A 20982-nucleotide genomic window follows, 5' to 3' on the forward strand; every position below is an offset into this window, starting at 1 on the left:
GTCTCCTGTCCCCTCTGGTGTCCCCATGCCCGGGTGTCCCTGGGAGGTGGGGGGCTCCAGGACGGAAGGGGGGCACCCTGAGTGCCCCCTCCAGGGCCGTCATCACAGCAGGGGACAGCAGGATGCTGGGGATGGTGACGACGCTGTGGTGACACCGAGGTGGCACTGAGGTGACCTGCCACCCCCAGCCCCTCTCTGCCCATTGAACCCAGCAGATATTTATATTTAACCTTATTTAAATACCAGTAGGAGTTGGAAGATAATCCTGATGGGAGTGCTGGTTCTGGGCCCGGAGAGTGGAGCAGCCCCATTGTCCCAGCAGAGCAGCGTAGCTGACATGGGGAGGGGGGACCTGAATCCAACAAAAACCCCAAAACCAACAACCCAACTTTATAGGGCTTAAAAACTGACCTGGCTTTGGGACTGACCCTTGGTCCCGACCTCCCAGATCCTCCCCCAGCTCGTCTGGCTCTGGGATGGGGGGTGGTGATTGTAGGGCGGCTCTCTGAGCACTGGGGTGGTTTGGGGTGGGTTTGGGGTGGGTTCGGGGTGGGTTCGGGGTGGGTTCGGGCTGCCTGTGGGTGCTGTGGGTGTGTTCAGCAGCCTCCCATCCCGGGAATGCCGGGGCTCCCTGTCCTGGCTGTAATTGCAGGGCTCCCTGGGCCGGATGTAAACACTGCAGTTGTTATTGCAGGGTCTCCGTGGGGCTGAGCCAGGAGCTGCTGCCCCTCTGCTGCTCGAGGATCCCGTGGGGACACGGATCCGTGGGGAAGGGGCTCCTCGGGCCTGGGACACCCTGGGGACGGGGGCTCCATAAGGAGGCAACAGGAAACCCTGGGGACAAGGAGGGGACAGGCGGGGTGCCCGGGGGTGGTGTCATCCCGGGACTGGCAGGGCTTTGGGTGGGGGTTCCCAGGGCGGTGCCAGGCTCGGGGCAGGAACAGGGGGTTCCCTCTTCCCTCCCCGAAGGGGAACTGAGGCACGAGGCCGGAGGAGGTGACTCGAGCAGCCGGAAGAGGTGACCTGTACCAGCCAGGCCTGCTCCTGTCACCACCCTGGGGCCATGCGGGTGCCACAGAGGGGTGACAGGGTGAGACCGAGGGGACCCCGCCAGGGCACAGAGCCCCTGCGGTGGCACGGGACCAGGGTGAGTGCCTTGGGGACAAGGGGGGCTTTGGGGACAAGGGGGATGAGGGCAAGGGGTGCTTTGGAGGGGCAGGAGGGGCAGGCACGTGCCTTTCCTTTGGGGACAAGGGGAAGGGACAGTTTTTGGGGGGACAGGAGGGACATGGGGGATGTGTGCCAGTAGGGACAAATGGCTCGGGGAGAGCAGCAGGACAGGAGGATCCTGGGGGGGGGGGACAAGGGGACAAAGGCAGTGAACTGGGGGGACAACAGGGGACAAGGGCTGTGAATTGGGGAGGGGAGGACACACAGCACTCCGTCTGCCACCCCCTCTGTCCCTCCCCCCCCCGGGGTTTATTTCGGCGTGACGCGTGATCCTCCTCGCTAGGAAACCGTTCTTAATATGCAGATGAGCCTGGATTTAATATGCAAATCACCATGCGGCTCTGGCCGGCCACCAGCCCCGGCGGCGTGCTGGAGGGGACGTGCCGGGGCACCCATGGGTGGCACCCGGGGGGTACCGAGGGGGCTCCCAGCAACTGGGGCCACCTCTGGGCACGCACGGTGGGTGACAGAGCCACCCAAGGTGACCGCGGGGTCTGCACCATGCCCGGTGCCCGTCTCGGGGGCCGGACGCCCTTGGTAGCTGGCTGGTGGCGTCCTGGGGGGCTCGGAGCCTGTGTCCCCACCCGGTGGGCGATGGGGAGGGGACAGAGACAAGGGACAGGGAGCGGGGCTATAAACGGCAGCTGTAAACGGAGCCGGTAACCGGAGCGGGAGGCCCGGGGGGACATTTGAGCCGCCGGCGGGGCCGTGGAAGCGCCAAGGTAAATGGTGGGTGCTGTGTCCCCCCCCCGCCACGCCGGTGACCCCCCGGGCCCTGTCACCACGCGGGGATCCCTCCGGTGCTCCCCCGTCCTCTCGGCACCTCCGCAGCTCTGGGGGTGCTGCCTGCACCCGCTCGGAAAGGGGGGGACCCGCGGCAGGAGACGGGGACAGGGACAAGGCCAGCGTGCGGTGCCAGGTGGCGGGGGTGACATTTGCTCCGTCCCTGCCGTGGGGACAGCTGCTTCCTGGCTCTGCCATCTGAACCGGCCCCGGAACGGAAACCCGGGGGGGGCTCAGCCCCCCAGCCCCGGCGGCAGCAGCAGCTGGGATCGGGGGGGCACTTGGGGGGGCACTGCTGGTGACCCCCAGACCCCTCTGTGGCAAGGGGGTGGCACTGTGTGACGCCACTGGGCAAGCGCCGGGGGCCACATTTTGGGGGGCTGGAGGGTGTGGGGGGTGTGTAAATGCCCCATTAGCATAACTAATTACTGATTTCTTATTGGCGTTGGGCACCTTCTGAAGGAAATGACCCCAAAATCCGGCACTAGACCGATGGAGAGGGATGTGGAAATTGAGGTTATACCAGGGAGGGCATTCCCAAAAAGTTGCATTTTCAGGGATTTCATAGTTGGTGTCCTCTGCCTTTGCCACCTCCCATCCCTCAGTGTGTCCCCCCCCCTTCCTAGATTGTCCCCTTCCCAATGTCCCCCCCATTCTCCAGTGTCACCCCCCCAGTGTCCCCTCTTTCCCACTGTCCCCCTCTTTCCCGCTGTCCCCCGTGTTTCCCGGGGTGTGTCCCCCTTTCCCTCGTGTCCCTCCCTCCTTGGTGTCCCCCCCATTCCCGGTGTGTCCCCCTCTCTTTCCCATTGCCCTCCTAAGGGGTTTATGAGGGTGGGGGACCCGGGGGGGGTCCCCGCTGTCCCTCTGTCCCCACTCTGTGTCCGGGGGGTCTCACGGGTGGCTCCATGCCGCTGCTTTCCCCTGGGGACGCGGCGGTGCCGCTCGGGGGGTCCCACGGGTGCCCCCCCGGGTCCCCGGCTGCGGTGACAGCTGCCGGGCTGGGGGGGGGTTGGTGGCTCCGGTTACGGTGACATCAGCCCTACCTTCCCACCTGGCGCGGGCGGGGGGCACGGGCCCCCTTCCCCGGGGGTCGCGGGGGGTTGATGTGACAGCTGAACGGCTCTGGGGACGCCGGAGCCCCCAGCGCCGCCGAGGCGTCCTGGAGGGGGGGTGGCACCCCCGGGCATGGGACCCCCCTGCCAGTGGAGGGGACGGTGGTGACACCGGGCGGCGGCGGAGGCGGCGGGAGCAGCTCAGGTGGGCAGAGCGCGGCTGGGGGGGGTCAGATGGCACAGGAAGGGCTCCCACCCCCCCGAGAAGGGACGGGAAGGGGGGGGGCCCGGCAGGGACACCCCTCAGGGGGATCGGAGATCCCGCTGTGCTCAGAGCCGCTGGGATTGCAGCGAGAGGGGCGACCCTGGGGCTGCCCCCCCTTCCTGCCCCCTGCCCCAATGTCGGGGGTCGCGGAAATGCTGGGGGGGGGGATGTGGGACAGGTCAAGGAGCTCCCCCCGCCCCCCAGAGCTTTGTGTGTCGGGGTAAGGGCTGAGCGTGCTCTGCCGTGGGGAAACTGAGGCACGGAGCAGGGACAGCGACGAGGGACACGCCCGAGGCTGCTCACCCGCTCCGTGTCGGGGATACCCGAGTGGAGACCCCCCCTCATCCCCGGCACATCCTCCTGCCGTCCCCCCTCTGCCTCAGTTTCCCTGCTCCGCCGCCGCCGTGAATGGGTCCCTGTTTGTCACCCCCCCTCCCCGCCGTGCCCCCTCCTCCCGTGCCCCCTCCTCCCGTGCCCCCCTCTTCCCGCTGCCTTTTCTTTTCCCGCACAATCGCTGGCATTTATGGCGCCGGAGGCTCCGGTTACCCTGCGCCGCTCGCTGTCACCACCAGCCTGGGGACGGTGACACCGGAGCCCCCGCTCGGGGTTCCGAGGCTGCGGCACGGCCCCCCCGGCCCCCGAACCCCCCGAGGGAGGATTCTCAGGTGGCCGATGGACACCGAGCCCTGCCCTGCGGCGGCTTTTTGGGGTCCCCTTCCTCCCTCCGGCCCTTGGTGGCTTTCGGGCGCTGCCGTGTGACAAACCGGGCACAAACCGCTCATTTCCTGCTTGTTGGGGACACCGTGGGGACAAAGTTGGGCGTCACTGGGAGCTGTGGCACTGTGGGGACAGGTTTGGATGTCCCTGATACAGTGGGGACGTGGTTGGGTGTCCCAGGGGTGGTGACAGCCTGAGGATGGGGTCAGTTGTCCCCAGGGGCGGTGACACCAGGGTCAGGTCCCACTGGGGTCACCTCCTGCCCAGGGGCTGTGGCACAGCAGGGTCGGGGTCAGATGTCCCCGGGGCTGTGGCACCGCAAGGGGACGGGCTGGGGACAGTGCCGGGTCTCACGGGGGGCCGGGGACACCGCGGAGGGGCTGGGGACGCGTCCCCCCCGGGCAGGGCCCGTGACCCCCAGCCCCCACAATGTCACCGTCCCCGGTCCCCGCGGGGGAGGAGGGCGCCGCTTCGATCGCTCCGGCTCCCATGGAATTAATGATCAATTAATTCCCTGCCCGGCTGCTAATTACCCAGCCCGGCCCCAGCCCCTCGGGGACCAGCGACGGGGCGGGGATGGTGGCCCGGCGTGGTGAGGGGACAGTGGCGGTGGCACTGGGGCTGTCTGGGTGGGGGGGTCCCGGGACATTTTCCAGGACATCTCGGTGGCGTTTTGGGAGGGGGAAGAGCCTCTCTGGCTTCCCTCTGGTGCCCATGTCCCCGTGTCTCTCTGTCCATGTGCCCTCATCCTCCTGTCCCCGTGTCCCCAGCCCTGCCATGTCACCAGCAGTGCCTCCCCCACGCGCTGCTGGTGACAAACCACCAGCATGGCCCCAGTCCCCGCAGACACCCGAGGGTTTGGGGGGCTCCGGGGGGTTCCCGGTGGGTGCTGCCCCTGCCAGCCCTGCCCGTGCCCGCAGGTGCGGTGGGTGCCCGGCCAGGGCGGGGGCCACCATGGCACCCCCAGCCCGCGTGCCCCTGGTGCTGCTGCTGCTGCTGGCGGCCGAGAGGACGGCGAGGGGCACCTTCCCCGAGGAGCCCGGGCCCATCGCCGTGGCCCCCCCGGACTGTGAGTGCCCACCCGGGGCTGGGGGGGTCGGGGGGCTGCACTGGGACACGGGGGGCACAGCCTGGCATGGAAAGGGAGAGGGGCTGGGGGGTTTGGGGTGAAGGGAGAAGGGGGCACCCAAGAGAGGATTTTGGAATGGGATAGGACAGAACCAGGGCTGGGCTTTGGGTTGTTTTGGGGGGTACCTATGGAAAGGGTCTGGGGGTTTTGGGGTCAAGGTGGGCGGGGGGCACCCATGGGGTGGGATTTTGGGCTGAGGGCAGGAGGGAGGTCAGCTGGGCTGTGTGGGGGTGCCCGGCCCCGTGTGACCCCCGTGCCCCTCCAGATGTGAAGCACTACCCCGTGTTCGTGGGGCACGGCACCGCCCGCCCGGGGGGCCCCGAGGGGGGGGGCACCCAGCGCCTCAACATCCAGCGCATCCTCAAGGTCAACAGGACCCTCTTCATCGGGGACAGGTCTGCAGACAGCACCCCAGAGCCTCCCCTCAGCCGGGGGGGCACCCCACACCCACCCCACTCCTCTCTGCTGGGGAGGATCCCACTACCCACCCGGGGCACCCCCAATCTGCCACGGGGCACTGGGGGGGGTCACTGGCACTGACACTGCCCTGATGATGTTCATTGTCCACCCCAGCACCCCAAACCTTCCCGGGGGGGTGGGGGTGGATCCTGTACCCCCAGTGCCGGGGGTGGTGACACCCGTGTCCCCCTCCCCAGGGACAATGTCTATCGGGTCAGCCTGGAGCCCAGCGGGGCCGCTGAGATGCGCTACCACCGGGTAAGTGCGGGGGTCCCAGGGGGTGCTGGGGGTCCCAGGGGGTGCTGGGGGTCTCAGGGAGCTCTGGGGGACCTCAGGGGGGTCTCACGGGGGTGCTGGTGGCTTGTCCCTGTCCCCACACTGGTTTTCCCCACGCAGAAACTGACGTGGCGCTCGAACCAGCACGACATCAGCATCTGCAGGATGAAGGGCAAGCACGAGGTACAGCCGAGGGATCTGCACCCCCTGGGGACCCCCGGTGGGGACTGAGCACCCTCTGTGGCCGTGCCACAGCCTGTCCCCTCCCCAGTGCCACCACCCCACTCCCTCCCAGCGGGTGTATCTCTGATTTATTGGCCGCTTGGCTAAATTGATTTGTAATTAATTACTGGGGGCCAGAAATCCCATTCCCACCTCCCACAAATGCAGTTCTGGGGTGAGGATGGCCCCCCCAAGCCATCCCCTGGCAGTGATGAGGGCCTGGGTGGGGTGGGATGAGGTGAGGGGGGTTTTGGGGTGCTGAGGGTGATGGTCCCCTCTCCCGGCGCAGGCAGAGTGCCGAAATTTCGTCAAGGTGCTGCTGGTGAGGAACGAGAGCCTCCTGTTCGTCTGTGGCACCAACGCCTTCAACCCCGTCTGCGCCAACTACAGCGTGAGCCCCCCGGGATGGGAGGGGGGCTTGGGTCGGGGGGGAGGGGGCACCCATGGGAAGGGGTTTGGGGTCAGGGGAGGAGGGGGCACCCATGGGAAGGGGTTTGGGGTCGGGGAGGAGGGGGCACCACCAACAAGGGAAGGGTCTGCACCATCAACAACTTCAACTCTGTCTGTGCCAACTGCAGCCAGAGCCCCCCTTGGGATGGGGACCCCGGGTCCCCCCCCCATGCCCGGGTGTGTCCTCACGTCCCCCTGTCACCCGCTCTAGATGGACACGCTGGAGCCCGTCGGGGACAACATCAGCGGCATGGCCCGATGTCCCTACGACCCCAAGCATGCCAACGTGGCCCTGTTCACAGGTCAGTGGTGGCACTGCCAGTGTCACAGCGGGGCACCATGTCCCCCAGCCCCGCTGACACTTGTCCCCTGCAGGGGGGATGCTCTTCACCGCCACGGTGACGGATTTCCTGGCCATCGACGCCGTCATCTACCGCAGCCTCGGGGACAGCCCCACCCTGCGCACCGTCAAACACGACTCCAAGTGGTTCAAAGGTGTGTCCCCACCCTGGGCCGTGCCAGGACATGGCACATGTCCCCTGTGACCCCGGGCTGGGCCATCCCTGACCCCGCTGTCCCCGCAGAGCCCTACTTCGTGCACGCCGTGGAATGGAGGAGCCACGTCTACTTCTTCTTCCGGGAGATCGCCATGGAGTTCAACTACCTGGAGAAGGTGGGACCTGTCCCACTGGGAAGGAGATGCACAGAATTCACAGAATTCACAGAATTCACAGAATTCACAGGATCACTGGGTGGGAAGAGACCTTCAAGGTCATCGAGTCCAACCCAGCCCCAACGCCTCAACTGAGCCCTGGCCCCCAGTGCCACATCCAGTGCCACCACATCCCCGGGCAGAACATTCCAGAACTTTATCACTCTTCCCATGAAAAACTTTTTCCCAATAACCAACCTATATTTCCCTTGACACTAGATGATGCCCTCGCTCCCTTCCAGCCCAAACCCTTCTGGGATGACCATAGGGACACCCAGGGTGGGGACAGGGACACAGGGACTGGCTGGTGACAGGTGTCCTCCCCACAGGTGGTGGTGTCACGGGTGGCCCGGGTGTGCAAGAATGACATGGGGGGCTCGCAGCGGGTGCTGGAGAAGCAGTGGACGTCCTTCCTCAAGGCCCGGCTCAACTGCTCCGTGCCGGGCGATTCCCACTTCTACTTCAATGTCATCCAAGCCGTGACAGACATCCTGGAGCTGGATGGGCGCCCCGTGGTCCTGGCTGTGTTCTCCACGCCCACCAACAGGTCAGAGCCTCTCGTGCCCTGCCCAGACTGCCCGGGCTCAGCGGGGTCTGAGCCGGGTGCCAGCTGGGGTCCGGGTGGAATCAAAGCTGGATCCTGAGTGGGGTCTGGGATGGGTCCAGCTGGGTCCTGGACAGGAAATGGGCTCGTTTCCATTTGGGATCTGCAGGGCCCCTGGCACTCGCTGAGGCCTCCCCGAGCTCACCCCACAGCCGTGTCCCCACAGCATTCCCGGCTCCGCCGTCTGCGCCTTCGACATGACCCAAGTGGCCGCGGTCTTCGAGGGACGCTTCCGGGAGCAGAAATCACCCGAGTCCATCTGGACACCCGTGCCAGAGGACATGGTGCCAAAGCCACGGTGAGGGACGGGGCTGGGGACAGAGCTGGGGACAGGGGTGATGATAACCACGGCCAGTACCAGCGGGGCTGGGGACAGGCTGGGGACAGCGCCACTGAGCCGTGCCATGGCCGCAGGCCCGGGTGCTGCGCGTCCCCGGGGATGCGCTACAACTCCTCCAGCGCCTTCCCCGACGAGATCCTCAACTTCGTCAAGACCCACCCGCTGATGGACGAGGCGGTGCCGGCCCTGGGCAACGCCCCCTGGATCCTCCGCACCATGACCCGGTGGGTGCCCGGCGGGGCTGGGGGACACTGGGAGGGGACACTGGGAGGGCTGGGAGGGGATGGGAGGTGCTGGCCAGAGCCTCCTGTGCTGCCTTTCCACGCTTGTGCCAGCCCTGGGAGCGCTGGGAGAGCTGATAAATCTCATACACTTTGCAGTCAAGATTGTCTCGTCCTAATTAAATCTGCCTTAATTGCTGCTTGATGGGGAATTAATCAAGCCGCGCTCTTGGGCCGCAGCCTCCCGCCGGCAGGGCAGCCGGGGCGTGAGCAGGGATGGGGACAGGGACGGGAATGGGGACAGGGACAGGAATGGGGACAGGGACATGGAATAGGGACAGGGACATGGAATAGGGACAGGGACATGGAATGGGGACAGGGAGCTGGGGATGGGGGAATGGGAATGGGGACAGAGATGGGGGGCTGGAGCTGGGGATGGGGACATGGAGATGGGGATGTGGGGCTGGGGGGCCCCACCCTTTCCCCCTCCCTGGGGACCCCTGGATTCCCCCACACCCCAACCCTGCTCCCTCCCCCACGCAGGTACCAGCTCCGTAGGATCGTGGTGGACAACGCGGCGGGGCCGTGGGGCAACCACACCGTGGTGTTCCTGGGCTCCAGCACCGGCACCGTGCTCAAGTTCCTCATCCTGCCCAACGCCACCAGGAGCCCTCTGCCCACTGCCCCTGGCAGCCAGAGCGTCTTCCTGGAGGAGTTTGAGACCTACCAGCCTGGCAGGTGAGTGCCAGGGTGCCAGGGGAAGGAGAGGGGGCAGTAAAAGGGGTGGGTGGGGTGCTTGGATGGATGGATGGATGGATGGATGGATGGATGGATGGATGGATGGATGGATGGATGGATGGATGGATGGATGGAGAGGATGAGCGAGAGGGACGCAAGGCTGGGGGAAATGGATGAGAAAATCTCCTCTGGACTGGGCCAGGCTCTGTGGAGGGCCCTGTGGCCCAGGGCTGGGGCTATGATGAGCTCTGCCCTGTCCCCAGGTGTGGCCGGGACACGGAGGACGAGCGGCGGCTCCTGGGGCTGGAGCTGGACAAGGCTGCGGGGTCCCTGCTGCTGGCCTTCCCCCCGTGCGTGGCCAGGGTGCCTGTGGCTCGCTGCCAGCAGCACTCGGGCTGCATGAAGTGAGTGCTGGGGCTGGGCAGGGCTCAGCACGGCTGGGAGCATGGCTGGGGAAACTGAGGCACAGCACGGGGCGGGGACAGAGTCCCTCTGGAGGGCCAGAGTTTTGTGTCCCCTCATCGGGGCTGACCCTGGCATCTCTGCTCCCTGCCAGGAACTGCCTGGGGAGCCGGGATCCCTACTGTGGCTGGACACCCGAGGGCTCCTGCATCTTCCTGGAGCCCAGCCCCAGGTAAGGCTGCCAGGCCTGGGGACGTGCAGGGGGACAGCGGTGTCCCCAGAGAGCTCCCGCAGCCTCCAACAAACCCATTGCTCGCTGAAGGGAGCTGGGAGACTCTGCCAGGCCATTTGGGACCCACTGACCCCCCCAATTTGCATCCCCAGGGTGGCCTTCGAGCAGGACATCGCCGGCGGCAGCACGTCCCACCTGGGCGAGTGCGAGGGTGAGTGCGGGGCCGGGACCGGGGACGCGGTGGCGGCACCCGCAGGTGCCCTGACGTGTTCCCAACGCCAGGGCTGGTGACGGAGAGCTTCGTGGACGAGCCGGACGGGCTGGTGTCGGTGAACCTCCTGGTGATCTCCTCCGTCGCCGCCTTCGTCATCGGCGCCGTCATCTCCGGCTTCAGCGTGTGCTGGTTCATCGGACACCGGGACCGCAAGGAGCTGGCGCGGCGCAAGGACAAGGAGACGATCCTGGCGCACAGTGAGTCGGTGGTGAGCGTCAGCCGCCTGGGCGAGCGGCGGGCGCGCGGAGCTCTGCTGGCCCCGCTCATGCCCAACGGGTGGCCCAAGGAGCTGGGCAAGGTCACCCAACACGACCTGGACTCGGGGGTGCTGCCCACGCCGGAGCAGACCCCGCTGCAGCAGAAACGCTGCCCCGGCGCCCTCCAAAACTGCACCTGGGAGCAGAGTCACAACATCATCAACGCGGCTTTGCGGGACCCTGGAGGCTCCGGCCCCGCGGGCGCCGGGCGGGGGAACGGCGGCTCCGGCCGCCCGCCGCGGGGCATCCCCCTCTCCTGCCACGCCATCCTGGTGGACCAGGAGCTGGAGGCCGAACTCAGCGACTCCTCAGGTGACGGGCACTGGGGTCGAGACCCTCAGGAGGGGCCCCGCACCCGGCAGCACCCACCCGCCGGCGCCCGCCGCCCGCCCCGCAGCTCCTACGGCGACTTCGGCGGGACGCCGCACCCCAGCCCCGAGCGCCGGCGGGTGGTCTCGGCACCCAGCGGGGAGGGGGGAGACTTTACCGAGGGGCCGCCCTGGCACCCCGAGCAGCTGAACTTCAACGCCAACAACGGCACGGGCCGCCCCGGCGCCCACCTCAAGAGGAACCACACGTTCAACAGCGGCGAGGCGGCGGCGGGCGGCTACGGGCGGCACGGGACGGCAGCCCGGGCAGCGCGGGCACCGGGCACCCCGCGGCCGCTGACGGACCTGCACCACCTCCTGCGCTACGGCGTGGAGCGGACTCCCTCGGGAAAATAGGGTGCCACCCTATGTGCGTCCCCCTGGCCAGGACACTGATGGGGGCCCCGGCTCCCTGGGGACAGGGACGGGTGGCCGGGCAGGAGCTGCGGGCATGGGGTGAGGTGCTGCATGGGTGAGGGGGGGACAGGCACCCCCTGGGTGCGCCCGGAGAGGGTTTGGGGGTGTGCCCGGCCGGCGTGGGGCAGTGCCCTGCGCTCCGGCTGCGCTGTCCCCTGTGCCAGGGTGGACCGTCCACCGTGTCCCCTCCCCAGGCTGGAGCCAGGGCCCGCAGCACCCTGGGAGGGGCATCCCTGGGGGGCAGCAGGATGGACAGACGGACACGGGCACTGGGCTGTGCCCCCCAGCCCGCAGCCCCACAGTGGCACCTTGGGGGTGCTGCCAGCCCCCTGGGGACACCCGGCCGCGGGTGTTTTGGTTGTGGTGATGGAACCTGGTGAGCGTTTTGGGTGCGGGGGGCTGGGGGCCCCCGAGTGTGGCGTTATCTGGGGATGGGGCACACTCTCACCCCCAGTCTGGGGTCAGCCCTTTCCCAGGGCCAGCCTGGGGGTCGCCCACCCTCCCCCCCCCGGCACCCCCTCCTGGAAAGCACAGCCGGGGTGGGGGGGCACCGCGGGGGGGTCCCCACCGAACCCACTCTCTGCTGGCAAAGGGTGCCCTTTCGGTGCCACCCCAGCCCGGCACCCACCCGGGGTGGAGTGTCGCGGGGGAGTGGCAGGTCCCCGGGGGATGGCAGGTCCCCAGGGGGTGGCAGGCTGTAAATAGGGCAGGGGGCGGCGGGAGCCCCCCCCCCCCCCCAGCGGCCATGCATGCGGCCGCCCGCGGGCTGTACCCCGCGGCCCCAATAAACACCCGGTTACCGGAGGCGACTCCCCCGCCGCCGCCTCGGCACCTTCTTCACCCCCCCGGGAGCCGGGACCAGCCGGGGGAGGGGGGCACAGGGCTGGGGGGCACGGGGTGGCACCCGCTCCGTGGGCACCCGCACGGCCAGCGCACACACACGCACCCACCCGCGCACCCGGCCCCACGAGGGTCCCCATCCCACTTTGCCCGCGAATTCCCCTGGGGATAAGGTGTCCCTGCCCGTGCCACCCCACACCCGCCGTGTCCCCTGCCTGTCCCCTTTCCCCGCTGTCTCTCGCCCCACGAACCCACCCACGGGGGTCACCCATGGCCCTCTGTCCCCTGGCCTGAGCACCTGCAGGGGCTGGGGGACACCTGGCACCCTGAGGAGGCACGGGAACACCTGGGGTGGGCACATCTGGCAAAGGGACACCTGAAGTGGCGATGCTTGGCGTGGGCACACCGGGCTTTGGGGTTCTTGGGGCTGAGGACGCCAATCATTGGGTCCCTTGGAGTGGGCACACCAGCGCTGGGGACATCTGGCGTGGGGACACCTGGGCTGGCGGCTGGCGGGTCTCCTGGAGTTGGTTCACCTGGAATGGGGACACTTGGAGAGGTTGGGGACAGCGGCCATTGAGTCCCCTGAGGTGGGAACAACGTGGCAAGGGCACACGTGGCAAGGGGACACCTGCGATGGCGACACCGGGGGAGGGGATAACGGGGGCGGAGACACCTGGGGCGGGGGTGGGACAGCGGCCACGGGGTCCCTCGGCGCGGGGACACGTGAGAGGTGACCGGGGGCTCGTGCCCGCCTCCCGGGCTGGGCTGTCCCCGCCGCTGTCCCCGCCGCTGTCCCCGGACCCCGCGGAGAGCGCGCCCCAGCCCCAAGCCACGCCCCCGGTCACGCCCATCCCTCCTCATTGGCGGAGATCCGGCCCCGCCCCTTTCCTGATTGGCTCCCGCCGCTCCCCGCGGGTCCGGGCTGGGCGGGGCCCGGGGTCGCGATCTCTCCCGGGGGTCGCGACAGAACCCCACCCCCACCCCCGTGAGTACCGTGCCCGGGGCTTGGCGGGAGCGGGAGGGCGGGAAACGGGGCCGGGGGCGTCCCGGGAGGCTCCAGAAAGGCTCCGGGGGGGGCTCCGGGTGGTCCCGGGGGGAGTCCGGAGGTCCCCAGGGGCCTCCGCGGGGTGCGGGGGAGGTCGGGGGTCCCAAGGTCCCCGGAACCCCCCAGGGACACCAGAGGGACACCCCGAGAAACTCAGGGGAACAGCCCAGGGTCCCAGGGGACCTGTCCCCCGCAGTGCCCTGCCTGAAGCCCCCCGAATCCCCCCGGAACTCGTCCCCTGGAGAGCACAAGGCCAGGTCGGGGGGGCCACGGGAGACCCCAAAGGGAAGAGGGGGGTGCTGCCGGGGCTCGGCTCCCTGCGGTCCCCCGGCGGTGACGGGCGGCACGTCCCCAGCGCGGGATTGCGACAGACCAGTCCGGTCTGGCTTCGGTGAATCACCCAAAAACCCCTCCCCGGCCCAAAAGGGGGTGTGGGGATCCCGGAAGGGGTAGGGGGTCCTAAGAGGAGTTGAGGGGACCCAGTCCCCCCGTTTCCTGGCAGGGGAGGAGGCGAACCCCATCCCAAAACCCCTTTCAGACCCTCCCAAAACACTCCCGGGAGCCCCTCAGAACCCGCCAGCCGCTCCCACTCGGGTCATGAGTTGGTGGCGCTCAGCCCTCAGGGAGCAGGGGCTGGGGGAGCTGGAGGTGTCATCCCTAGGGTGTCCCCACCAGTCTCACCCACCCGTGACCCCCAAAATTTCCCTCTCCCCGCCGCAGCCGCCGCTGCCATGTCGGCCGAGAACGCCGCGGTGCCGGCCGAGCCCGGGCCGGAGACGCAGGTAGGGGGACACGGAGTGTTCGGGGGGGCTGCGGGTGGCTCTGGGGACCCCATCTTATTGTCCCCCACCGTCAGAGCGTGGTGAGCCGCGTGGCCAAGCTGCCCCTGGTGAGCTGTGCCTGCGGGGCCGTGGCCTCGGCGTACGGGCGCACCAAGGAGCGGCACCCCTGCGTGCGCTCCGTCTGCGATGTGGCTGAGAAGGGCGTGAGGACACTGACAGCGGCGGCAGCCAGCGGGGCCCAGCCCCTCCTCACCCGGCTGGAGCCCCAGAGTGAGTGCAGGCGGGGGACAGCACCCCACGGGGCTGGGGGACCCCCAAACTGGCTCTCACCGAGCTCTCGTGAGGACCCAGGAGAGGGAGGACCTGTTTTCACATCTCCAGTTTGTATCAGCAATGAAAACAGGGCTGGAGAAGCTGGAGGGTTGGAGGGGAAACACCCCACAAGTTTTGGGGTACGCTGGCCTGGCAGAGCTCCTGCAAGGCCTCAGGGTGCTGAACTCACTGCCTTTTCTCATCTCCAGTTTCCACCGCCAACAAGCTCGCCTGCAGAGGGCTGGACAAGCTGGAGGAGAAGCTGCCCATCCTGCAGCAGCCCCCCGAGAGGGTAACGCCACCCGGGGGGCACGGGCAGGGCTCCAGTGCTGGGTGAGCAGCAGGGACAAGCTGTCCTTGCGCTGTCCCCTGCCAGGTGGTGGCCGGGACCAGGGAGCTGGTGTCGGGCACGGTGAGCGGGGCGGTGGCCAGGACGCGCTCGGCGCTCGGGGCAATGGCGGGCACCAGTGTGGGGCGGCTGCTGGCCACGGGCGTGGGCACCGTGCTGGGCAAATCAGAGGAGCTGCTGGATCGGTACCTCCCCGGGACGGACGAGGAACTGGGTGAGTGCCCACCATCTCCCAAATCTTGGGGTGCCAGACCCTCACCCTCTTGCTCGGTCTTGGCATTGGCTGTACATGGTGGTGGCCCCACAGTGGTGCCAGAGCACTGAGGCCACCGTGACCCCACGCAGGGGACAGTCTCTGTCTGAAGGACATGGGATGGCACTGGGTGAACTCTCACCTGGAAACCCAAGAGCAAATATAGTCCCATGTGCCTGCCTGGGTATTTATAGCTTGGCACTGGGTGACATCAGGCAGAGCTGGCCCCATGTCACAGCTGAAGTGACCACAGAGGCCACCTGATGCTTAGGGTGGCATCTCCACATGACCTGGTGGCCAAGCATCCTGTGGGTGCTCAAGCTGGGCTCCAGTGCCCAGCACAGGATGGCCCAGCCACGCTGCCCTCACCCCTGGTCCCACAGCAGCAGCAGCAGGCACAGAGGTGGCCACGGGCACGGAGGTGACCAGGCACGGAGGTGACCAGGGGCACGGAGGTGACCAAGGGCACGGAGGTGACCAGGGGCACGGAGGTGACCAAGGGCACAGAGGTGGCCACAGGCACAGAGGTGACCAAGGGCACGGAGGTGACCAGGGGCACGGAGGTGGCCCCGCAGGAGCGGCAGAGGCGGTGGCAGAGCTACTTTGTCCGCGTGGGCTCCCTGTCAGCCAGGCTGCCACAGCGGGCCCTGCGGCGCTCGCTGGGTGACCTGCAGCGGGCACGGCTCCGTGCCCAGCGGCTCCTGGCCCAGCTCCACCACATCATCCGGCTGGTAAGGATGGGGCAGGGACTGTGCCAGCCCCGTGCCGGCCCCAGGCACCCCCAGGTGTGCTCCCACCTGGCTGAACCTCCCCCCAGATTGAGGAGGGGCAGCAGGGCGCGGACGGGCCCTGGCACAGCAGCCGGGAGCACCTGCACCACCTGTGGCTGGAGTGGAGCCAGCAGGACGCAGTGCCCATGGAGGACAACGAGGTACGGGGTGGTGGGATCGTGGGGGACAGGTGGCTCCATCTGGAGAGCATGGGGACAGCAGCCATTGAGTCCCTTGAGGTGGGGACACATGGCAGGGGTGGAGCAGCAGCCACAGAGTCCAGCTGTGGATCCATCCAGCTGTGGATCCATCCAGCCACGGAGTCCAGCTGTGGATCCATCCAGCTGTGAGTCCATCCAGCCATGGAGTCCAGCTGTGGGTCCATCCAGGCGGGGCTGGGGTCCATCCCCCCCAGCCCCCGCTGCCCACTGCCCACCCCACAGGTGGAGGCTCGGACTCTGGCCATGCTCCAGGGGCTCCTGCACCAGCTCCACGCCGCCTGCTCCCACCTGGCCACCGGCGCCCAGGCGTTCCCCAGCAGCGTGCAGGAGACGGCGGGACACGTCCGGCACGGCGTGGAGGGCGTCCAGGCTTCCCTGGCCAGCGCCCGCTCCTTCCAGGAGCTGTCGGGGCTGGTGCTGGCGCAGAGCCGGGAGGCGGTGACGCGGGCACAGCTGAGCCTCGAGGGGCTGCTGGAGCACGTGGGGCAGCACACGCCCCTGCCCTGGCTCGTGGGACCCTTCGCCCCCGCGCTCGTGGAGTACCCGGAGGATGTCCCGGTGGATATGTCCAAGTGGGAGGGCTGTGTCACCGTGGGGGGGACGCACCGGGTGCCCGCTGCCCCCCAGGTCTGCAGCCGGCACTGAGTCACCGGTGCCACTGAGCTGGGGGAGCAGCCATGAACCCCAATCCCACCGGGAATGAGAGGATGATGGACCTGGTGACCCGGCGTGGGACCCCAGTGTCACGGCCGGGGACTCCTGTGGGGATGGTGGCACGCGGAGGACACAGTGTGAGTTTGTCTGGGATCCAGCACTGCCCTAAGCCCCAGGAATACTGGAATTTCGTGTCTTAACAGCTTCAAACCAGTTTAAAGAGGAAGAAAACAACTTTTTTGGCCTTAAAATGACTCAGAGCCTGCAGTGCTGTGGCAGAGCCACCGTGCGGGCTCACCGGGGGGCTCTGCACGGGCGGCAGGGCCGGGGGGGCTCAATAAGGGGGTGCCAGGGTGGGACAGTAGGACGGGGTTCCCTGGGGTACTGGGAGAGAGGGTGCCACAAGGTGCCAGGACATCTGGACTGTGACCCCTAGCCGTGTGGCACTGACCTTTGTCCCACTTGTCACCGTGGAGGGGCTGGGCCTGCCCCAGGGTATCCCCGACGTCACAAGCACAGCGTGGTCACAGCAGCCGGTGGGGCGACACCGGAAGCCCCAGGACCGTCCATCGTCCCGCCGCCGGCACCCACCGGGGCCAGCTGGACCAACTCCACCGGGCCAGGTGTGGGGCAGCACCGGGACCCCCGGGCTTGGGAGCCGCAGAGGGGAGGGGACGCTTGGGAGGGTCGGGGCGCGGTCTGTCCCGGGGGATCGGTGCCACGGAGGGTCGGGGGACGGCGGTTCTCGAGTTCCGGGCTCGGGGTGTCACTGCAGACCGGTCCCGGGGGTGTTCGGTCCCCAGGGAGTGTCAGTGCCGCCCGTACCGGGGAGGGGGGTCAGTGCAGCACCGACCGAGGAATGGAGTCCCCGGCGGGCTCAGTGCAGCCCAGTCCTGGCGGGTCCGGTGCTGGCGGGACCGGGGACTCGGTGCAGGCGGTTCCCGGGGGTTCGCTGCCCTCCCGGCCCTGCTCTCCCCTCCCCGGTCGCTGCTCCCGGTCCGCCCCGGGCCGGCCCCGCTGGGCGGCCCCGGTCACATGCGCTCGGGGCGGGCTCCGGGGTATAAAGGGCGGCGGGGAGGAGCGGGGCGAGCCCGGAGCCGAACCGAGCGGAGCAGAACCGACCCCAGCCGCCAGCGGTGAGCACGATCCGGGGCCGGTCCGCGATTCTGGTTGCGATCCCGGTTCCGGTTCCGATCCCTGTTCCGATCGCAGTCTCGGTCCTGTCCTGTTGCCGATCGCGACCCCCGTCCTGTTCCCGACGGCAATCCCGGTCCCGGTCCCGGTCTCAATTCTGGTCCCGAACGCGATCCCGGTCCCGATCCCGCCTGTGATCCCGATCGCGATCCCGGTCCCGGTCCCCGGGACCCCCCTGTCCCTGGGTTTTCCAACCGCGTGGGAGCTGCCCCGTTCCGGGGAGCGGTAACTTGGGGCCCTCCCTTCGAGAGGCAAGAGGGGGGCGTTGGGGGGGCCTGACCCCACTCACGCTCCCGTCCTGTGCCCCCCAGCCCCACCATGGCCACCAGCGAGCCCACGCCGGCGCAGCCCAAGGCAGAGGAGCAGCAGGTCAGTGCGGGCAAGGCGGGGAATTTGGGGGCGATCCACCGGGTCCCTGCTTGGAGACAGGGATCGGGGTTCTCCCACCCTCCGATGGGCTTGGAGGGCCACGGGAGCACCCCCAAACCATCCCCGGGGTGTTGGGAACACACACCACCCCCTATTCCCTGTGAGATTTGGGGGTCCCTCAGTCCCACGCTCACGCTGAGCCCTTCTGGCCCCCAGAACATCGGGACCCGCGTGGCCAACCTGCCCCTGGTGAGCTCTGCTTACGACATGGTGTCCTCCGCCTACACCTGTACCAAGGAGAGCCACCCCTACGTGCGCTCCGTCTGCGATGTGGCTGAGAAGGGCGTGAAGACGCTGACGGCGGCAGCAGTGAGCGGGGCCCAGCCCCTCCTCACCCGGCTGGAGCCCCAGAGTGAGTGCGGGGGGAGGGACCCCCAAACTGGCTCTCTCCGAGCTCTCATGAGGAACCAGGAGAGGGAGGACCTGGTTTTGTGTCTCTGGTTTGTATGGCCGAGGAGTAAACGGCTGGAGAAGCTGGAAGAAAAGATGTGGGGGCAACACCCCCTGAATTTTGGGGTGATGGAAAATCGGGCCTGGCAGAGCTCCTGCAAGGAGCAGGCTGCTAAACCAACCCCTTCTTCCATCTCCAGTTTCTTCTGCCAATGAATTTGCCTGCAAAGGGCTGGACAAGCTGGAGGAGAAGCTGCCCATCCTGCAGCAGCCCCCCCAGAAGGTACCAGGGTGGGCTGGGGTGGTGTGGGCAGCACACTCGGGGCCCCTCCAGTGCTTAACAGAGGTTTGTGTGTCTGCCCAGATCATCTCAGACACCAAACTGCTGGTGACCTCCACGGTGACGGGGGCCAGGGATGTGCTGACCAGCACCGTGGCTGGGGCCAAGGATGCAGTGTCCAGCAGGATGGCCGGGGCCAAGGATGCAGTGTCCGGCACCGTGGCCGGGGCCAGGGATGCCGTGTCCAACACCGTGGCTGGGGCCAGGGATGCCGTGTCCAGCACAGTGGCCGGAGCCAGGGATGCCGTGTCCAACACCGTGGCTGGGGCCAGGGATGCCGTGTCCAACACCGTGGCTGGGGCCAGGGATGCCGTGTCCAACACCGTGGCTGGAGCCAGGGATGCAGTGGCTGGGGCCAAGGATGTAGTGTCCATCACCATGACCGGGGCCAAGGATGCAGTGTCCAGCCGAGTGACCGGTGTGATGGACATGACCAAAGGGGCAGTGCAGGGTGGCGTGGAGCTGACCAGGTCAGCGGTCAGCAGCGGCGTCAGCACCGTGGGCCAGATGGTGGCCAGCGGGGTGGACTCCGTGCTGGGCAAGTCGGAGGAGCTGGTGGACCATTACCTGCCCATGACAGATGAGGAGCTGGGTGAGCAGCTGATCCCAACCCGGAGAGGGTGGGCAGAGCAGGGGAGGCTCTGTAGGGTGGTGATGGTGGTGCTGGGACCCCCTGAGCAGTTCCTGTCCCACAGCCAAGCTGGCCACGGCCGTGGAGGGCTTCGAGCCGGAGCAGCAGAAGCAGCAGCACAGCTACTTCGTGCGCCTGGGCTCCCTCTCCACCAAGGTGCGGCACCGAGCGCTCCAGCACTCCCTGTACAAACTGCAGAGCGCCCGCCAGAGCAGCCAGGACCTGCTGGCCCAGCTCCAGCGCACCCTCGACCTGGTAGGACCCAGCCCCGCACCCCCTGTGCCACCCCAGGGTGTGCCCTGGTGGCCCCCCCACCCAGCCGGGCTGTGCCCCTCTCCCAGGTGGAGGAACTGAAGCAGGGCGTGGACCAGAGGCTGCAGGGAGGGCAGGAGAAGCTGCAGCAGCTGTGGCTGGACTGGAGCAAGAAGCAGCCGGGCGGTGCCAAGGATCAGGTGCCACCAGAGGTAGGAGCAGGGCAGGGGGTCCCCAGGGTGACCCGGGGTGTCCCCCAGGCCTCACCCGCCGTGTCCCCCCGCAGGCGGTGGAGTCGGGCACGGTGACCATGCTGCAGGGCTTGAGCCAGCAGCTGCAGAGCTCCTGCCAGCCCTTGGTGTCCAGCCTGCAGGGCCTCCCTGCCACCGTGCAGGACACGGCGGGGCAGGTCCGTCAGAACGTGGAGGAGCTGCAGGCGGCGCTGGCCCCTGTCACCTCCCTGCAGGACGTGACGGGCTCCGTGCTGGCCCGGGCCCGCGGCCACGCCACCAAAGCCCGGCAGCTGATGGACGAGCTGGTGGAACACGTGGCCCGCAACACCCCCCTGACGTGGCTGGTGGGACCCTTCGCCCCCTCGGGCAAGCGCCCGGAGGAGCGGGAGATGGAGTAGCAGTTCTGGGCTGCTTCCCTCCCCAAAATGCCTCCTAAGAGCCTTTGCTAAAGCCCCCCAGCCCCCCTCACCTTGTGCCTGCCTCTGTGGGGACCCTCCTGTCTACCCCAGCTCTGTCACTTGTCCCCTTGCTGGAGACCTGCAGTTACGTGCCTTGGCTGCCCCAAGTGCCTCTTGGGGGTCCCCCATGTCCTCGGTGCCTTCAAACTCCCACCCTTGTAGGGTCAAAACAGCACAAGAAGCAATAAACTCTGGTTAGTTTTGCAATGGAGTGTGGTTTCTTTGGGGGTGTGGGAGAAGGGAATTGGGCTCTGGAGGAACAACCCCCCCCAAGATGTGGGGACCCCCATGTCCTGAGCCCCCATTCCCCAGACAGCCCCCCCAGCCTGTCCCTGCCCCCTGGGAGCACGGGTGGGAGGAGAGGGCCTGGCAGTGGGATCAGGAGTGGGGTCCTGGAGGGGACCTCCCACTTCCCAGCAGTTGGGCAAGAGGCACTTGGGATGGTTTGGGCTTTATTTAGGTCTTGTTTACTGAGCGAGTGTGAAATCAGTCCTGGAAAAAGCAAAAGCCAAGTGTCCCTAGGGCAGAGCTCCTGCAGCCTGCGAGGTGGGGGGGTCGGGGCATCCTCCCGCGGGGGCCGAGCACAAAGAGCAGGCGGCGCCGGGTGGAGCCGGGAGTTCTTTATTGGACACGGACAAAAGCCCTGGAGCCTTGCAACAGAGCAAAAGCACTGAGCTG

At 67.8% G+C, this 20982-nt stretch overlaps 4 protein-coding genes across 10 annotated transcripts; 3 read left to right on the forward strand and 1 right to left on the reverse strand.

Moving 5' to 3' along the window:
• Positions 1 to 995: 995 nt before the first annotated feature.
• Positions 996 to 11967, forward strand: SEMA6B (semaphorin 6B). The gene is made up of 17 exons (XM_050985988.1): positions 996 to 1147; positions 4968 to 5116; positions 5442 to 5571; positions 5833 to 5893; positions 6032 to 6094; positions 6423 to 6524; positions 6795 to 6885; positions 6959 to 7078; positions 7168 to 7256; positions 7625 to 7842; positions 8066 to 8197; positions 8314 to 8463; positions 9004 to 9198; positions 9462 to 9602; positions 9755 to 9832; positions 9985 to 10043; positions 10115 to 11967. The coding sequence occupies exons 2-17, from the start codon at positions 5002 to 5004 to the stop codon at positions 11086 to 11088; spliced, it is 2718 nt and encodes a 905-aa protein (XP_050841945.1). The 5' UTR covers positions 996 to 1147; positions 4968 to 5001; the 3' UTR covers positions 11089 to 11967.
• LOC127060900 (basic salivary proline-rich protein 2-like) lies at positions 1510 to 5003 on the reverse strand. The gene is made up of 4 exons (XM_050985934.1): positions 4581 to 5003; positions 3057 to 3172; positions 2909 to 3011; positions 1510 to 2211 (listed from the first exon to the last, which is right to left on the reverse strand). The coding sequence occupies exons 1-4, from the start codon at positions 5001 to 5003 to the stop codon at positions 1510 to 1512; spliced, it is 1344 nt and encodes a 447-aa protein (XP_050841891.1).
• Positions 11968 to 12802: 835 nt separating the features above from the next.
• LOC108964333 (perilipin-3-like) lies at positions 12803 to 16628 on the forward strand. Of its 6 annotated transcripts, none has more exons than XM_050986007.1 (10): positions 12857 to 12976; positions 13757 to 13818; positions 13893 to 14088; positions 14340 to 14422; positions 14507 to 14693; positions 15116 to 15153; positions 15206 to 15223; positions 15260 to 15463; positions 15550 to 15663; positions 15946 to 16628. In XM_050986007.1, exons 2-10 carry the CDS (start codon positions 13768 to 13770, stop codon positions 16366 to 16368), a joined length of 1314 nt encoding a protein of 437 aa, XP_050841964.1. In that variant the 5' UTR covers positions 12857 to 12976; positions 13757 to 13767; the 3' UTR covers positions 16369 to 16628. The 6 variants fall into 6 exon arrangements, with proteins under 6 accessions (XP_050841961.1, XP_050841964.1, XP_050841963.1 ...); XM_050986006.1 differs by having other exon boundaries at positions 12858 to 12976; positions 15188 to 15223; XM_050986004.1 differs by having other exon boundaries at positions 12803 to 12976; positions 15119 to 15153; positions 15188 to 15463.
• Positions 16629 to 16728: 100 nt separating this feature from the next.
• On the forward strand, positions 16729 to 20511 carry LOC103821964 (perilipin-3-like). Of its 2 annotated transcripts, none has more exons than XM_030231528.2 (8): positions 16729 to 17000; positions 17883 to 17940; positions 18157 to 18352; positions 18591 to 18673; positions 18755 to 19322; positions 19426 to 19616; positions 19703 to 19825; positions 19900 to 20511. In XM_030231528.2, the coding sequence occupies exons 2-8, from the start codon at positions 17890 to 17892 to the stop codon at positions 20242 to 20244; spliced, it is 1557 nt and encodes a 518-aa protein (XP_030087388.2). In that variant the 5' UTR covers positions 16729 to 17000; positions 17883 to 17889; the 3' UTR covers positions 20245 to 20511. The 2 variants fall into 2 exon arrangements, with proteins under 2 accessions (XP_030087388.2, XP_030087387.2); XM_030231527.2 differs by lacking the exon at positions 16729 to 17000 and adding an exon at positions 17398 to 17513.
• Positions 20512 to 20982: the final 471 nt, after the last annotated feature.

Source organism: Serinus canaria, chromosome 28, assembly GCF_022539315.1.
Source record: "Serinus canaria isolate serCan28SL12 chromosome 28, serCan2020, whole genome shotgun sequence".
In the NCBI taxonomy this organism is placed as follows: Eukaryota; Metazoa; Chordata; class Aves; order Passeriformes; family Fringillidae; genus Serinus; species Serinus canaria.

Coding starts and splice junctions, on each gene's coding strand:
- LOC108964333 (XM_050986003.1), top strand. CDS start 13,768: ATGTCGGCCGAGAACGCCGCGGTGCCGGCCGAGCCCGGGCCGGAGACG. Junction 13,819..13,892: donor AGCCCGGGCCGGAGACGCAG/GTAGGGGGACAC, acceptor CCCCACCGTCAG/AGCGTGGTGAGCCGCGTGGC. Junction 14,694..15,115: donor CGGGACGGACGAGGAACTGG/GTGAGTGCCCAC, acceptor CTGGTCCCACAG/CAGCAGCAGCAGGCACAGAG.
- SEMA6B (XM_050985988.1), top strand. CDS start 5,002: ATGGCACCCCCAGCCCGCGTGCCCCTGGTGCTGCTGCTGCTGCTGGCG. Junction 7,079..7,167: donor CGACTCCAAGTGGTTCAAAG/GTGTGTCCCCAC, acceptor CTGTCCCCGCAG/AGCCCTACTTCGTGCACGCC. Junction 9,603..9,754: donor CAGCACTCGGGCTGCATGAA/GTGAGTGCTGGG, acceptor GCTCCCTGCCAG/GAACTGCCTGGGGAGCCGGG.
- LOC127060900 (XM_050985934.1), bottom strand. CDS start 5,003: ATGGTGGCCCCCGCCCTGGCCGGGCACCCACCGCACCTGCGGGCACGG. Junction 3,173..4,580: donor AGGGGCTGGGGCCGGGCTGG/GTAATTAGCAGC, acceptor CCCCCCCTCCAG/GACGCCTCGGCGGCGCTGGG. Junction 2,212..2,908: donor GCAGCGGCATGGAGCCACCC/GTGAGACCCCCC, acceptor GGGCCGGTTCAG/ATGGCAGAGCCAGGAAGCAG.
- LOC103821964 (XM_030231527.2), top strand. CDS start 17,413: ATGCGCTCGGGGCGGGCTCCGGGGTATAAAGGGCGGCGGGGAGGAGCG. Junction 18,353..18,590: donor CACCCGGCTGGAGCCCCAGA/GTGAGTGCGGGG, acceptor TTCCATCTCCAG/TTTCTTCTGCCAATGAATTT. Junction 19,323..19,425: donor CATGACAGATGAGGAGCTGG/GTGAGCAGCTGA, acceptor CCTGTCCCACAG/CCAAGCTGGCCACGGCCGTG.